We start from the raw sequence: 15,876 nt of genomic DNA, 5'->3' as shown, positions 1-15,876 counted from the left end.
CTCTGGACCATCACTGCTTAGAGGCTGGAGAATTCTACTCAGGACCCTGTTCTGATGTCCATCGTTCATAGCATTAGTGCAACCCAATACAGGGGCATTTTATGCTGCAGCACCTGAGATTTCATTGACTGGACCATATTTTGGAACTATAGTACAGTAATGAATTCCATCCAGCTGATTTGAGTGGTCAAAGGTGAAATACTGATCCGTTCAAAAATCTGGATGTGACTGTTTGTGGTAGACTCAGGACTACCTGAGGGACTACCTGTGATCTGTGGAACACAGAAAGTACTTAATAAACATTGTAATACATTAACAATAATTATGGTTATAATTGCCACCATTAATGTCAGGTTGAGATTTCAGAATTTTAAACACCAAAGTAATAGAACTAAATATTAATTACTTTAACTTAAGCAGCACCCGTGAGAGTATTTTCTTGGAATGTGTAGGAAAGCTGTAAAATTTGGCACTCCAATTTGATAAATTCAGAAAATGACTTGGCAGTGTTCTACCATAATGGGAGCCTGGGGCTCTTGAAATCTCTGATCACTTATATCAATCTGCCTTGATGTTTACTTGTGATATATGATATACAGTTGTGAAGATATTCAGCTAGGTAAACTGAGAAGCAAATACAGTCCTTTCTACACTTAACATCATTTGGTTGCTACCGTTAGTTTGATATCTGTATGAAACAATATTAGTAGGATGGGTATAAAATCTTAGTCTTTATTTTCGTTGCCTTCTGGAAACCAAAGCATTGAAAAATAAATTTAAAACTACAGATTGCTATTTTTAATGGCAGATTTGATTGAAGTACTATTTGCTAGTATACGGAAGCCTGACTCAACATATATTGATACCTCTGGACATCAAAAAATAATATCTGCATTTGTGTGATGCTTCTTATCAGTTAAAAGAACTCACAGCCTCTTTAAATACACTTATGAATATTTGGATTTTACTTAATTTCTGTGGACAACTTTTAGCTCACTCAGAGTCCACACTTTCTAACATATTTCAGTCATACGCTTACCTCTGGTTCACATTTTATAGGATCCCCAGGGTAAAATAAAGCATTCAATTTGCTGACTTTTCTCTCTGGAGGGAATAGTGAAATAATAAAAACACATACAGCCTTCCCTGTTAGCCAGGGTTAGTGTTTTAGATGCATTAACTTATTTAATCCCCATAACAACCTTATTTATAAAAGCATTTAGAGAGGAAGAAACTGAGGCATGGAAAGAGTAAGTCACATGCCTTAAGAGCCGTAGCTCAAGGAACCACAATTCAAAGCAATCAGACTTGCTCCAGGTCTTGGTTTTTAACCACTTTGTTATTCTGCCTCTCACAATAACATAAAATAGATAGACGGATACATACATTCATACATACATAATAGGAAGGCCAGAGGGAAATATGATGGCTGGTTTCTGTCCAATCATCCCATCATCTTATCTACAATTATAATAACATTAGGTGTAAATTACTTTTTATTCAAGATTTTATTTATTTGAGAGTGAGCATGAGTGGGGGGGAGGGGCCGAGGGAGAAGCAGATTCCCTGCTGAGCATTTGGGCTCAATCCTGGACCCCTGGGATCATGACCTGAGCCAAAGGCAGACACTTAACTGACTGAGCCACCCAGGCGCCCCTAGGTGTAGATTACTTTTGATCCTCCTTTCTCATTCAGTATCCAAACATTTTGACCAAGTTGAAGATCTCGTTTGCAATTAAAGTTTAAGAAGAAAAGAAATTCTGCTAGTGCTTTGAGCCCCAGTTATGTCTTAATTCTCTTCCCCCACTTCATCCCCATTAAATGAAACATTATAATTTAAGTCTTGTTTTCTTTCTGACTTGAGTATAAATATTTCTCCTGTAGTTTCAGTTAATTATAGTTACTGCTGGCACTTCTGATGAATAACAGTCCCTGATAAAATAAGGCATCTTTTCCTCACTAGATGAGAATTTGCAAGCATAGAAAAGCCACCACTACCCTCTGTTCTTGTTGAAGCTGTCTAGTGATTTCATCAGGGTCTTTTACTTAAATTAAGTGTGAAGAGCCCCGTTCCACTGAAGTGAAGTCACAGCTCTGGCTTTGAAATTATATTTTTTCTCAACTTTATTTAATTCTGTTCGTTCTTCTGTAACACAGATGAATGAATGCCCTTTTAAATGCTTATTAATAATTTCATATGAAAGCAGCATTGATCATGAACATTAATCTCTCTCTGGGAGAGGTGTAATTCATTAATTACGGTGATTTATTGATACAATTTTAATAGTAATGTTTATTTTTTTTCTGAAAGTAACTTTTTTCCTAAATATACAGCTGGAATATGACTGCACATCTACCTTTATAACGCATGTAAGAATTCTGAAATAATCTTATTAGTTGACATCTGAATTTAGAGCAACTGACACTTAGATTTGGGAATGGTTTGCCCGAGGTCATGTATAAGAAATTTGTATTAATTTTCAAATTAAAACTGGAGGGCTACAGCATTAGTCATAGACTGAATCACTTCATAAATGAAGGCTGAGAGAAATCCGAACTCTAATTTTTAACTTCTCCGTGATGGAAAATGTTACGTTTAAGTTAGAACCCAAATATATTTTATCATATAATTTCCTTAATAAGGATTTGGAATATTTCTTAATTGGGTATTAGAAAATAATGATCCTTGATATTGATGACTAAAGTCTGGCCCAAGCCTACAGTTCCTTTCCTGTGAAATGAGAAAATGACGTGGGAGGGACCCCTGCTCTACTAGCATTCTGTGATTCTCATGTAATAATGGGCAGGGATTGGAAGGACCTCAGTATTGATTCCATATACATGTACCACTGGTCCTAAATGATTGCCTGGATTCTTGATCACTTAATCTTAAAAGGCATAGCCTTTAACCACCTAAATGATGAAAAAGATGGTGACATTGGAAGCAAAAACACCAGTTAACCAAGCTAATGTTCACAGAGGAGAACATGAACTCAGTTTTCCTTTAACATTAGAATTTCTAATGAACACAGGGACCTAGAGAATTTTGAGGTCTTGGGTAGGTAATCCCGAGAATTTTGAGGTCCTGGGTAGATAAACTTAATACATGTTGTATGATATTTGAAAATAAAATTTAAAATAATATATAATATTATATAAATAATACATAAAGAAATAACATATAAAGAAAATATAATCTCTCCAAAAATTTGCCATGCACAATGTAGTTCTCCTTGGCGTTGACTCAGTTCTAAACAAGCCAGGTTGCTCGCAGTGTTAACCTTCTTATTTCCTTACATATTATCTTACTGTTCTGAAAATTCACCAGAAGTATACATTTTAGTAAGTACATCCCAGATATTTACTCTGCTTTTCCTTCTTGAAAATTTCCACCCTAAAGGGACTCTCCTATGTGACAAAATAGCTGTTAACAACTTAGTGCTTTTTACAGACTTCTGAGTGCTTATCTATCTAAGGTCAGTGATTATTGGGATCATTCAGAGCCAGATTGAAGCTTATTACACAAAATTTCCAATATCTTATGAAATTTACATTTGTCCCCAGACAGTATAGTTCTTTTGAACACTGCATGTATTTCTTATCAGAATTAGTATTTCTGGGCCTTCCCCAGTACCTAGCTTCCAATGCCTGCTGCCGAACCCCTGAACAGAAATGTTCCAGGAAGCGTGATATTTTTTTCTTTTCTTTAATGAAAATAATTAACCCACTATCATTTTTATTGAGTCTTTTAACAGTGCCTTCAGCACAGTGCTGGGGGTAAAAAAGAGATAGTACAAGTGAATTACAAGATGCTAAGGGTGTTTAAAAGCTACCAATGTAGACAAGTGGAGCCTGGGTCAGAGAGTTTTGTCTAGTGCATTTCTTAGGCTATTGCAATGGGCCAGACCCTGCGTAAGAGCTGGTGAAAATAATAAATACGACATGATCCCTGCCCCCAAGACATTCCATCTGGTTGCAGTGGTTCTGGGCTCTGAGAATCTGATGAAAGCAATTCAATATCTCTGTTGTCACGAGGTTCCATGTTTCCTGGAAGCCCATCTGGACTCTTCAGGAGCTGGTCAGTGACACAGAATGATGACCACCGAATGGACAAGCTGTAACCGAGATGAGAATGGATGACATATAACCTGAGATTCAAGCAACTTTAAAATAATTTAAAACATGTTCTTTGGGGAATGATTTATCCATCTGTGGATCTATTTAGACATACCTAATTGTTGGGCTTATACTGCTATCTCCAGATTTCACTTTCAAAAACACAGTTTTAGTCATATCACCCCATGCTTTAAAACCTTCAGGGGCTCCCGGTTGCCTGGAGCAGCAATTTGCATACTTTTTTTTTCCTATTATGACAAGTGTGATAGATGGTGAATGTTACTCATCTGAGCATCCCCATTCACATCTACCGCTGTGCCCAGAACTGTTTCCAAATGTCAGTGTGCCGGCTGTAACTGTCCCCACTTCTCTTCAACTCAAGAAGGCGTATCAGGACACGTGAGTGAGAATGACATTCTCAATGTGCTCCAATATATTTCAAAAGTAAATTATTCCCAAACTCAGTGCTTTACTCATAACATACTTGCAGCATGCCTCAAAATGATTCATGGTAGAGATCAAGACACCACAGCTCAGACTTAATATTAGTTCATTATTAAATCCATATTCCATCGTGTGGTGTAAGGTACATTTTCCAGTCCAAGCTCTCCAGGTCTGTTGATCTTGCCTGCTGCTCCCCTAACCCCACCTGGACATACACAGGTATCTTTCCAGATTACTTAAAGATCTTGAAACATTCTGCAATTGTAAACATCCTCACTTTTGATCTTTCTGACCGAAATATTCTCTGCCCACTTCTGCATTCAGCGAACCCCCATTTACTTTTAAGTGCAAACACAAGGGTTTATTTCTCTGGGAAACCTCCCAGGTCTGACCTTCACCCTGCCCTTTCCCAGCCAAGCTCCAGGAAGGATTATGGACCCTCTCCTGTGTTCCAGCACCACATCCTGTCATAAGTATTTGTTTTCCATTTTTTTCTCATTTTATTATTCACATTCTTTAAGGCCAAAACCCGTATTTTATTTCTTTGTGTTCCCAGAATCTAGCATAATGCCTTATATAGACAGTATACGTAGGGAATACTTGTTGAAGATGCTTCAGCAAAAGTTGTAGGCGGAACCGACCTAGACATTCACTTGCGCTGTCACGTTAAATTTTACTAAAGAAAAATTAAATATGCAAAGGTAAAGAGACTTTGAATGAAGTGACACTGTTTCCATAAGTACAGTTGAGAAAATTACTTCAAAGTGTTCATTCTTACACCAGCATCCTCTCAAGCTCACGGAAGCGTATTATCCAGGTCCTGGGCTTCCTTTCCTTCCTCCAGTCTGTAATGCCTGTCTCTAAGGATTTCAATGCATGTTGCTATGTCCTCCAGAAGTCGGGAAGGAGAAATGAGACTCGAACTGCTGCTTTGCTACTTCTCCGTGTCTCTGTTGAAGGATTCGGGAGGGAAAGAAACATTGACACTGATACAGTAGATTTCACAGTATCTTCATAACTTTAAGCCTCAGTTAGTATTGCGAATCCATAGAGCATGCCTCTTTATTCACAAGCACGTTTATAAAAGGAATTAACACAAATAAGCCCAGGTATTCTCTAAGTATAAATGTATTCTGATCAGAAATGAAAATAACTTGGAAATCGTCCAGTCACAAAGTTTCTGTTAATGTTCCCCTTCTCCTATGGTAGGAAACAGTGAAATGCAAGCAATGAAAGAGTGTCTCTCCATTCCCATTGTTACAGGAACACTCAGGATCAGAGGAGTAAGATCGGTATCTTGGGCAGGTTGCTTGTGCAGTAGATAATTAGTCATGGCTTATTATAGGGTCGTGTGTATATCGGACATCCAGAATTGACACAGGAGTTAGACATCCCCCCCCGCCACACACACAGGCTTCTTGCCCATGGTTGCTATTTATTGACGTGTAAAAGCTTTGAATTAAAATGTTGCCATCCATGGTGCCATGTTCCCCCAAAATACAAATTTTAAAGAAGAATCTTGTCCAGCAGAAAGCAGTCTCAGATTTGCTCTTTCATGACCTAAGGGTAAGCCGTTTTTACAGGCATGTCATCGACAGGAAACGCAGGCATACGGTCCCCAAACCAGTTCACAGGCACTTCCTTGATCTCGCAGCTCAGGGAGCTGGCCAGCATGTGCATGTGGTGCATTGATAGAGAGCACGGCTTGGTTTTGTTTTCCTTGCATCGAGTGACAGTACTGCATGAGTTTCTCAACCACAGTGAATCTTCATGAGGTCACACTAGCTTTCCTTCTGATACCAAATGTATGGATTTATCTTTTTAGATTTCCATGTCGAAGAAGCCCTGGGTTGGCCTGGAGTATACTTGTTACCAGGCCAGGTTTCTGGGGTGGCTCTGGACCTTAAGAATAACCTGGTGATTTTCCACAGAGGGGACCATGTCTGGGATGGAAAGTAAGTACTATTTTTCCTTCGAGGAGTAAATGAAAACACACCGAGGCCGCGTCACTTTTTGTTAGACTAAGAATAACAGTAAGGGAACTATCAACGTTCTTTTCGAACTTGATTTTTGTGAGCAAACCACATTTATTCTTTTAACACATATCTGTGATAAGTAGCAGAAAGGAATTCTTGTGCATTTTAAACCAAATTAAAATAGTTTCACAATCGAGTCTATGGAAAGAAGGCAATAACAATCCGTGATCCTACTGCTTACCATTTTCTTCCTTCCTCCTTAAAGCTACCTTCACATTCCTAAGGAAGATAATATTAAAGGCAGTTAGGACAGTACGTTGTTGAGGTATTTCAAGACGTCAGAGAAGGTGCATTTTGAGAAATGATCAACTAAGTAAAGTTATTAGTTGACTACAGTGAAGCATTTTGTTATTTCTGTGTATACGCTGCATAAAGAACCATTCTAAGCCAGTTGAACTCCCTTTTCCATTGAACTGCTCCATGGCCGTGATCACCATTGGCCTTCACATTTTTGTAGAGATTAATTTTATTATTCAAACTTTCTTTTTATAAGAGTATCCAAGACGTAAGGACTAATTCCCTTGCTTTTCCCTCTGGGTTTCTCTTTCCAACCTTTTATTCTATGTTCCACTATCTTCTTGGATGGATTTTTGGTAAAAATGTCTATCTAACATTTATTGTTTACTTGTGGGCCTGTCTCTGTTCTAAATGTTTACACAAATCACCTCACATAGTTGGGCACTCTTACTGTCACCATCATTCACATTTTCCAGATGAAGAAACCAAGAGAAGGTAAGTGTTTGGCCTATGTGTCAGAGTTAGCTTCAGTTCCTTTCTGCCTGACTCCAGGGTTGGTCCAGGTGCCCACCCTGGGATACTGCCTTTTATGAGATTGGAAGTACCTTCACATGATGATAATTTTAAAAGCTTGGTCCAAAATTTAGCAGGTTGTGTCAGTTCTCCTGAGTAATGAATATCCATTTATTCATTTGTTTTTATCACCAATTTACACATGAAATTAAATCTTAAAATATCAATTAAGTATCATGAATCTTCTCCATTCGGGTGTACAGTTGTAGGGTCTCATTTGGAAAACTGAGGACCTACTATATCAGTTGTATTTCTCTTCCATTCTCAGAGGTACTGGCTAAGCTCGTGTTCATGCTAAGCCTGCCCTGTGACTACACATGGATGGGATTTTCTTTGTGCAGGTGAAGAGGGAATTCAGGCAGCATTTCAAAACAGATCGCTAGCTTTGTTTTGTTTAATTGTCCTTTCCAGTTGTCACACTTGCAAATGGAATCTGAGAAGGAAATCACTTTAGAGTTCAAAGCAATCGAACTCAATATTCCTATTCATACATCTCTGATACATGGTCTTAGTCATTATTGAACATCTAATGGTATTTTAACAAGTGCTTTTAAAAGCAAACTATTTCTATTCATTGTAGCATATTCTTCTTTTTAATGAATATTGCTACATTTTCTGCATGGATTTCTAGCCACATTTTACCAGAGGAGAAAATTACGGCGTCATTTTCTCCCATTGATACTGTTTCAGCTGGCTGAAGCTAAGTTGGATAAAGTCCAATTCTCCATTTTAATATGAGACTCATTCCAAGCAAACAGCCCAGGCTGCAACAGTTTAATAGGAGAAGGAATCAGTAAGGGCCAGGTCGGGGTAGAAGATGAAGACACAACACTATGAAGTAAGAGCTACAGAAGAACATTTTCTGTGACTTTTATGTTAGTCCTAGCCAAAGAGCTGCTTTTTCCTGGCATCAGCCTCTCATCTAGATAACCAGTATCATGGGTAAATAGATTCCAGTTTCTTTGCCAAAGCCCTGGTGTGTTTATCCTGATAAATGGCACCAAGAAAGGGTGTTGTTAAAAATGCTAGACTTCTTCAGAGCAGATGTACTGATTTAACTCATTCAGTCTCTGTTTCTTCTTTCTTACTCATCTTTATCTTTCAGATGTAAGAATTTTGTTCTCTCTTTTTCGTTGTGTCTCTCCTGTATTGTCCGTTGGCTTCTAGCAGCCTTTTCAATCCATACTTGCCAGGAAATTCTCTTCTGGAACTCACTTCTCTGCTTTTAATCACTGTCTGCTTTATTATTCTATGAGGAGAATTAGAAATGGATTTGGATTTGTGGCTTCCATTCTTTGAACCATCATGCATGGTCTTCCTTCATGCATAAGTCGCATTATATAAAATAGACAAAGTACAGTTTTTGTTCTCCCTCATTAAATATCCAAGGATTGTAAAAAAACAAAACAAAACAAAAAAAACCTGCCTGAAGAACTTATGACGTCCTGGTGAGAGAAAACGAACATTAACAATTGGGTGGAAGTTGCATTTTTGTTGCTACCACTGTTTGAAGAGAGTAGTGAGAAATCCTGTATTCATCTTACTTGGAATTTTTCCCTTCCTGATATTTCCCATGTTCACAAAATCATAGTTTCTGTAAGGCCAGAACTTGCTCTAAATCAAATCTAAGCACTCTGTATCCCTTAATTTTTATTTATTTATTTTGTTTAGAGATTTTATTTATTTTTTTTCCATTTTATTTATTTTTTCAGCGTAACAGTATTCATTGTTTTTGCACAACACCCAGTGCTCCATGCAAAACGTGCCCTCCCCATTACCCACCACCTGTTCCCCCAACCTCCCACCCCTGACCCTTCAAAACCCTCAGGTTGTTTTTCAGAGTCCATAGTCTCTTATGGTTCGCCTCCCCTTCCAAATTTTTTTTTTTTAAATAAACATATAATGTATTTTTATCCCCAGGGGTACAGGTCTGTGAATTGCCAGGTTTACACACTTCACAGCACTCACGATAGCACATACCCTCCCCAATGTCCATAACCCCCTCCCCTCTCCCAATCCCACCTCCCCCCAGCAACCCCCAGTTTGTTTTGTGAGATTGACAGAGAGAGAGAGACACACAGCGAGAGCGGGAACACAAGCAGGGGGAATGGGAGAGGGAGAAGCAGGCTCCCCACCCAGCAAGGAGCCCGATGCAGGGCTCCATCCCAGGACCCTGTGATCATGACCTGATACAAAAGCGGAAGCTTAACAACTGAGCCACGCAGGCACCGCTCCCCTAATTTTTAGGATATGACCATTCTTTAACTATCAGGCAGCGCTTGGCATTAATAATCCGCAATTAATATAGTGCCCAGTGCTCTTTGATAACATCATATCAACTGTTTTTATAAGTACTGTTACTCCTCATCTCTACCTGATTTCCCTGATCACCCCTTACTCTTCTATAAAACCATGCTAATTAAGCATGGCATCCAAACTGAAATAATAATAATAAAAACCATCTAAGCTCCTGGAAGGCGATCGCCACTCCCTTTCTCTGTCTGATTTCCATTTTCTTCCCAGTCTGTCCCTTAGTTTCAATATGGCTACTTTCAGAAGCTTCTAGCTGAAAGAAGAAATGCCTCTTACCAGCAGGGTGTAATGAAACTTTTAAGAGCCTCTGTGTCTGTCCTGGTGTTAGGGCAGCATGACAGCTGGGGCTCCTTCAAGTTTAAATGCCTCCCAGCAGGAGTTGGGTAGCTCCTGCCTGGAACAGCTGTTCGTGGGTCTCTGTCTTAAAATCACAGCGACTGTCAAGTCTTCTTTCTTGGCCTTTCTTTTATTTCTCTCAGCTAGGGTTGTGGTTCCAGTAGGCAGGACTCACATCACATACCCACTTAACCAAACCATGGGTTTTACCCCTAATTTTTAGGTGTTAAAAAGTTTCCTTTATATCATTTATTATGTTTCACATGAAGTTGGAAGGGATCTTGGAAGTTGTATCACTTGGAATTCTTTCAATAAAAGAGAAAACCAACACAAACTAGCTTAGGAAAAGAGGACATATATCAGTTCGCAAAGTGAAAACTTCAAGGGTATGGTCATCCAAACAACATCACCCAGATCCGTTTTTTTTTTTTTTTTAACTATTTTTTTTTAGATTTTATTTATTTATTTGACAGAGAGAAATCACAAGTAGACAGGCAGGCAGAGAGAGAGGGAAGCAGGCTCCCCGCTGAGCAGAGAGCCCGATGCGGGGCTCGATCCCAGGACCCTGAGATCATGACCTGAGCCGAAGACAGAGGCTTTAACCCACTGAGCCACCCAGGCGCCCCCACAAAAATAATTCTTTACAGCAATCAGTGGAAATAGAGAGGACTGGGGCATACTCCCTCACCCACTTCAAGACAAGTGAGCATCACAGGAATTCCTTGATGACACTGTGATGGAGGTGGTGTCACTGGGTTGGTTTAATGAGCACGCCTTTGGTATCTTCATAAATGTTTCTCATAAGTGTTGTTTTTAAGATTTGAATAGGTGAAAGACTGACTTAGCAAGTTTTGTTCTTGGAGATGTGGTCTTCTGGGAATCTTCTCCCATTTGCACCCCCCACCACCACCAAACAGCTCACAAAACATCTCTTCATTGGTGCTGCATGGAATCTTGCTGAGATCTGTTGTTTTGGAAATCTCTCTGCATCCTGACTTTCAGAAAAATCAGTTCAAGATTAGCCTCACTAGTTTTTTGGAGTCTCCGTTAAGTTACCTCGAGGTTCTGCTTTTCCATCTGCATATTCTTTCATACCTTAAGAATTTAGTGAGCTTAGAAAACAGAACCCGAAGTGACTGAATGAACCTTACTTAGTACCTTCAAATCTAGAGAAAATCACAAGGAGTTATACGAAACGGATGTCTCCAAATTCTAGCATTTTCTCTCACATTGCCATTTGCCACTTACTCAAGCCATTTCCTTGCCAGTGTTACGTCACTTTCTCTAGTTCTTTGTTACGGGACTACTCTTCTATCTCTTCTGCATACGCATATGAAATCTGATAACTGGCAGGGAGATTCTCCATTCCAGTGAGGTCAGTCCTAGTAAGAGAAAAACCAACCAACCTACCTTTCTTTCCTTCTCTCTTTCTTTCGACAGGAGACCTGGGTTTGAATCTTGATTACTATTTCCTAGGCCTGAGACATGCATGAAGATGTTTGTACTCCCTTACGCTCAGTTCCCTAGCCCCAAAAATGAGGGCTTTATTAAGTGCCTCATTCTGTTGAGTAATAAAAAGCACTTTGTTAAGCACCTGGTCCTCAGTGGCTTTACCGGACCTAACAAAGCCCTAGGCCATAATACCTAGTTCTTTTTTCTTTTCATCCCTATTTGTGATGTCTCTGGGCACTAAAGTCATGCTGGTTTCTTTGTCTACCTCTTTTCCTCCTCATAGGGTTGTTTTTTTTTTTTTTTTTCAATGTCCTTACTTGCAGAAGTGAATATTTTTAACATAATATTTAAGTGTATTCCATTTAAAATCTCTGGCCTCTGTATGGTTATCGTTGAATCGCTAATATTGAGGGAATCTTTCCACTTATTTTCTCACTTGAAAATTTATGGTTCTAATAGAAGGTTAGAGGGGCTGGGTGGCGGGGGGGGGGGGGGTGGGTGAAACAGGTGAAGGTGTTTAAGAACACCCTTATTGTGATGAGCACTAAGGAACACTGAGGTGTCGAATCGCTATATTGTACATGTACAATGACTATAACGGCGTGTGGTAACTACCCTGGCATTAAAATCGAAAAATAAAGAAAAAGCAAAAGAAAACCTACGGTTCTTTCTCCAGCTTCTTAATTCATATAATTACAACATTATACTTCTTCTCCTCGGTTCGCTGTTATTTATTTTGCATTCCCATAATTTTGATTGATGGCCCAGAAGTTTATTTTCTCCTTACTCTGGTTTCTTTTCTGCGTGAATATGGCAAAGCGTTTCTCCTCAGCCTTATCTAAACTGTTTGATTAGCTGCTAATGTGCAAAATCATTAACGGGGAATTCAAACTGCTAAAATAAAGAACTGATGAATTCAAGCCCATAGGCCGCAGCTCAGCCTCTTTGGCTGAGTGCTTTTTCAGAGAAGCAAACAAAAATCAGCAGGGCTGCAGGCACCGTGTGAAATTTGCCGGGTATTATTATATCCTGCAAAAAGTTAAATGCGGTTGAAATAAAGAGCACTCGGCAGCATACCATGCGGGGTTGCTGCTTGAGAACACTAAAGAAGCAGCTTTCCATAGCAACGGTGTATCCAGCTCTGTAATCTGACATCCGGTTATGAACCGTTCAGGGGTTACCTTTCTTTGAAAATTGCAGGAGTTTATAAACTAGTTTATTTGGCAGATTTAGTGTGTGGGTGTTTGTGATTTTTCCCATTTCAGAAAAAACATCGGTTGCTTTTATTACTTGCCCTGTGTCACTATCAATGGCCAGTAGCCAGTTGTAGCAAGCCCCCGCTATCCCAGATGAAAAGGATTAGGACTGGTCAGCCCATCACCTGAGTGACTGCCCTTGATGCGGAGCGGGGCATGCTGAGGTCTGGCATGCTTCAGTTTCATCGGGATATACAATAGGTACCATCGCTCCTGCTCAGTGCCACTATTATGAGCTGTCAGGAGCGGGTCCGAGCACTAGCAATATATCAAGTGCACAGCACGAGATAAAAATTACGAGGACTTGGTATTTGTCCATAATACTAACTCCCAAGTGGGGTGAAATAGAGAAGTAATATACTAATATGTTCCATGTCCAAGCAAGGAAACGGAAAGAATAAATGAAAATTTTAGGAAATGCAGAAAGGGAAAAGGAAATGCAAATATGGTCAGTGGATTTTTAGCAACGTCAATAAATATTCGGGTTATGATGCTGTGCTACAGTCGTGCAAAATGCTATTTTTGAGAAACTTCTGTCTCTATTATTTCTTGCAACTGCATGTGAATCCACAATTATCTCAAAATTTCAGTTCAGAGAAAGAGGAAGCACATTTTTTACTCCTTACAGGGAAAGCATAACTCCCATTATCTAGATTGCCATCGCGCCATTATAAAGCACTGCAATATTCTTGGAAAATGAGGAATATAACGTAAGCCTTAAAATAGAAAATAAATGAGACTTATTACACACAAATGTGAACCTTATAGCGTCCTATGAGTCTTAGACATGCAGAACTTAAACGTTACCTGGTATCACAAACGTGTTGGTAAAAAAGCAAACATTGATGGTTGAATACAAGGCCATTGTTTTCTAGAAGAATAGTTATGATGTTTTTTAGTACAGAAATTCATATTGAAAATAGAGTTTCAGATATAGGATAAACTCTTTCAGTTTTCATCGTTTTAAAGAGTTACATCACATCTGCCCTGTATCAGTCTCCCATGATTTAATAAGACCTTGTCTATTCTTGCATTGGTTCTAATAAAATTTCACATTTCAACTTAATAATGATCCCATGATTATCTTATGAAATCTGCTTTGTCAGTTTTTTTACTTCTGTTTCATAGACTCAGGTACTTTTTTTTTCCTAGGGACTGCTGTGTGGTTTTTACTACACATAATAGCATATGTAAACAGTATTACTTAAGTTTTAGGTTGACGAAGCTGAATCAATATTTTGTTTTCAATTGAATGCATCATTAATAAGAACTACTTCAGGGACTTATTGTTATCTTTCATGAAAAATGTTCCCAAAAGACTATAGCAGTCAAGAAGCTCAAATAATTGTGTGATGTGTATTTTTAATGGCCAGAGAATGTGATTTTGAAATTTTTATTCTTCTATTGAGACTCTGCGTAAATTCCACAAAAATTGCAACCGACCAATCAATAGGTATGTGACAGATTTGATCATTCTTTTACCTTTCCAAATTGCAACTCTATCTCCATAAATATTTAATACTATTCAGAGTCTTCTTTTGCTTATACAATTGAACTACAAAATAGTAATAGTTTTTTCCCACAGGTTTGTCTGATTCTATCAAGGAATTTCTGTTACAGAAATATTCACTGATTATCCATTGACTTTGGCAAAATATATTTATTTTTTATATAGACATACACATGCATGTGACTGAACTATGTGCTGATCCAATTCTTTGTTTTTTAAAATATAAATTAGTCTCTTGGTGTTCTGCATGTTTATCTCTGTGTTACATAAGATTAGATTACAAGATTTTACTGTTGTCACTTAGCCCTAATAATTTCCCAAACAGGAATCAAAATAAGTACAGTATCTGTGATAATTGTCAGTTTAGGGAAATATATTATAGCAATTCATATAGAAATATAAATGGAAAAATATATATAAACATATACATTCATAATATTTTATAACCTGGGAGATAAGATTTAAAAAGCAGAAATTGTCATATTTTCTTTAGTTTTTATATTACTATATAGTAATCCATTTTGTACTTATAGAATAGCTGTCTTATGGAAGTTTTATGTTTCTAAGCATATTTTTATTTCAAGACTCACAGTTTATATTTTTAAATTTATATTTTGAGCATTTTGTCCTATATCCTTATGTGTTTGCATGTTATGCCTATGGCAAATACAGTTGCAAACATATTTTTTATCACTACCCTTCCTGCTGTCGATTACACTTTTTTTTATTAATACAGTGTAAGTTAAAATAAGTTATGTTTTCTTTTGTAGTTTGAAGGAAAATAGCTATTAAAATATTTTGAGGATGGGGCGCCTGGGTGGCTCAGTGGGTTAAAGCCTCTGCCTTCGGCTCAGGTCATGATCCTGGGGTCCTGGGATCAAGCCCCGCATCGGGCTCTCTGCTCCGCAGGGAGCCTGCTTCCTCCTCTCTCTCTGCCTGCCTCTCTGCCTGGTTGTGATCTCTCTCTCTCTGTCAAATAAATAAAATATTTAAAAAAATAAATAAATAAAATATTTTGAGGAGCTTTGGGAAAAAATAGTAGTATTTCTTTAACTCTCATGTGAATATGAACCACGTGGGGATTTTGTGGAAGTACAGATTTCAGATTTAGTGGGTGTGAGACCTTGCATCTCCAGACCATTTACTGATTTACCACTCTGAGCAGCATGGTTCTACAGGCCGGTGGTACATTTGTAACTACCTTTATATATTGCTGGTAGGTGTGTGTGTGTGTATACATATACAGAATCAAATAGAAATGTGAAGGACAACAAAGTTTAAGCTCTTCTCTTGATTCTGTATTTTGAATCTCAAGTGAATGGTCTGCATTTCTCAAGTTCATTGCCATTTCTCATTGCCTTATTTTCCATTCTAATGTCTTTTTTTTTTTTTTTTAAGCTCTTTTGATAGCATGTTTGTTTACCAGCAAAGAGGACTCGGGCCAATTGAAGAAGACACTATTCTTGTCATAGATCCAAATAATGCTGCTGTACTCCAGTCCAGTGGAAAAAATCTGTGAGCACAATTACTTCTGTTGTCATTAAGTCTTGTACTACATGTATTTTGTTAAAGTGTAGCACTGACTCTGGTCTTGGAAAGCCTG

At 38.3% G+C, this 15,876-nt stretch overlaps 1 protein-coding gene across 19 annotated transcripts in view; it reads left to right on the top strand.

Annotated features, from left to right (window-relative positions):
- The window catches only part of PAM (peptidylglycine alpha-amidating monooxygenase), a 154,446-nt gene that overhangs the window by 113,555 nt on the left and 25,015 nt on the right, over positions 1 to 15,876 (top strand). For all 19 annotated transcript variants that reach the window (XM_045999639.1, XM_045999637.1, XM_045999636.1 and 16 more), the window contains 2 exons: positions 6,386 to 6,515; positions 15,672 to 15,788. In XM_045999639.1, the coding sequence (XP_045855595.1) occupies positions 6,386 to 6,515; positions 15,672 to 15,788 (247 nt within the window). The remainder of the gene's footprint in view (positions 1 to 6,385; positions 6,516 to 15,671; positions 15,789 to 15,876) is intronic.

This window comes from Meles meles, chromosome 3 (genome assembly GCF_922984935.1).
Source record: "Meles meles chromosome 3, mMelMel3.1 paternal haplotype, whole genome shotgun sequence".
Classification (NCBI taxonomy): Eukaryota; Metazoa; Chordata; class Mammalia; order Carnivora; family Mustelidae; genus Meles; species Meles meles.
This window is presented reverse-complemented; position numbering and strand designations above follow the sequence as displayed.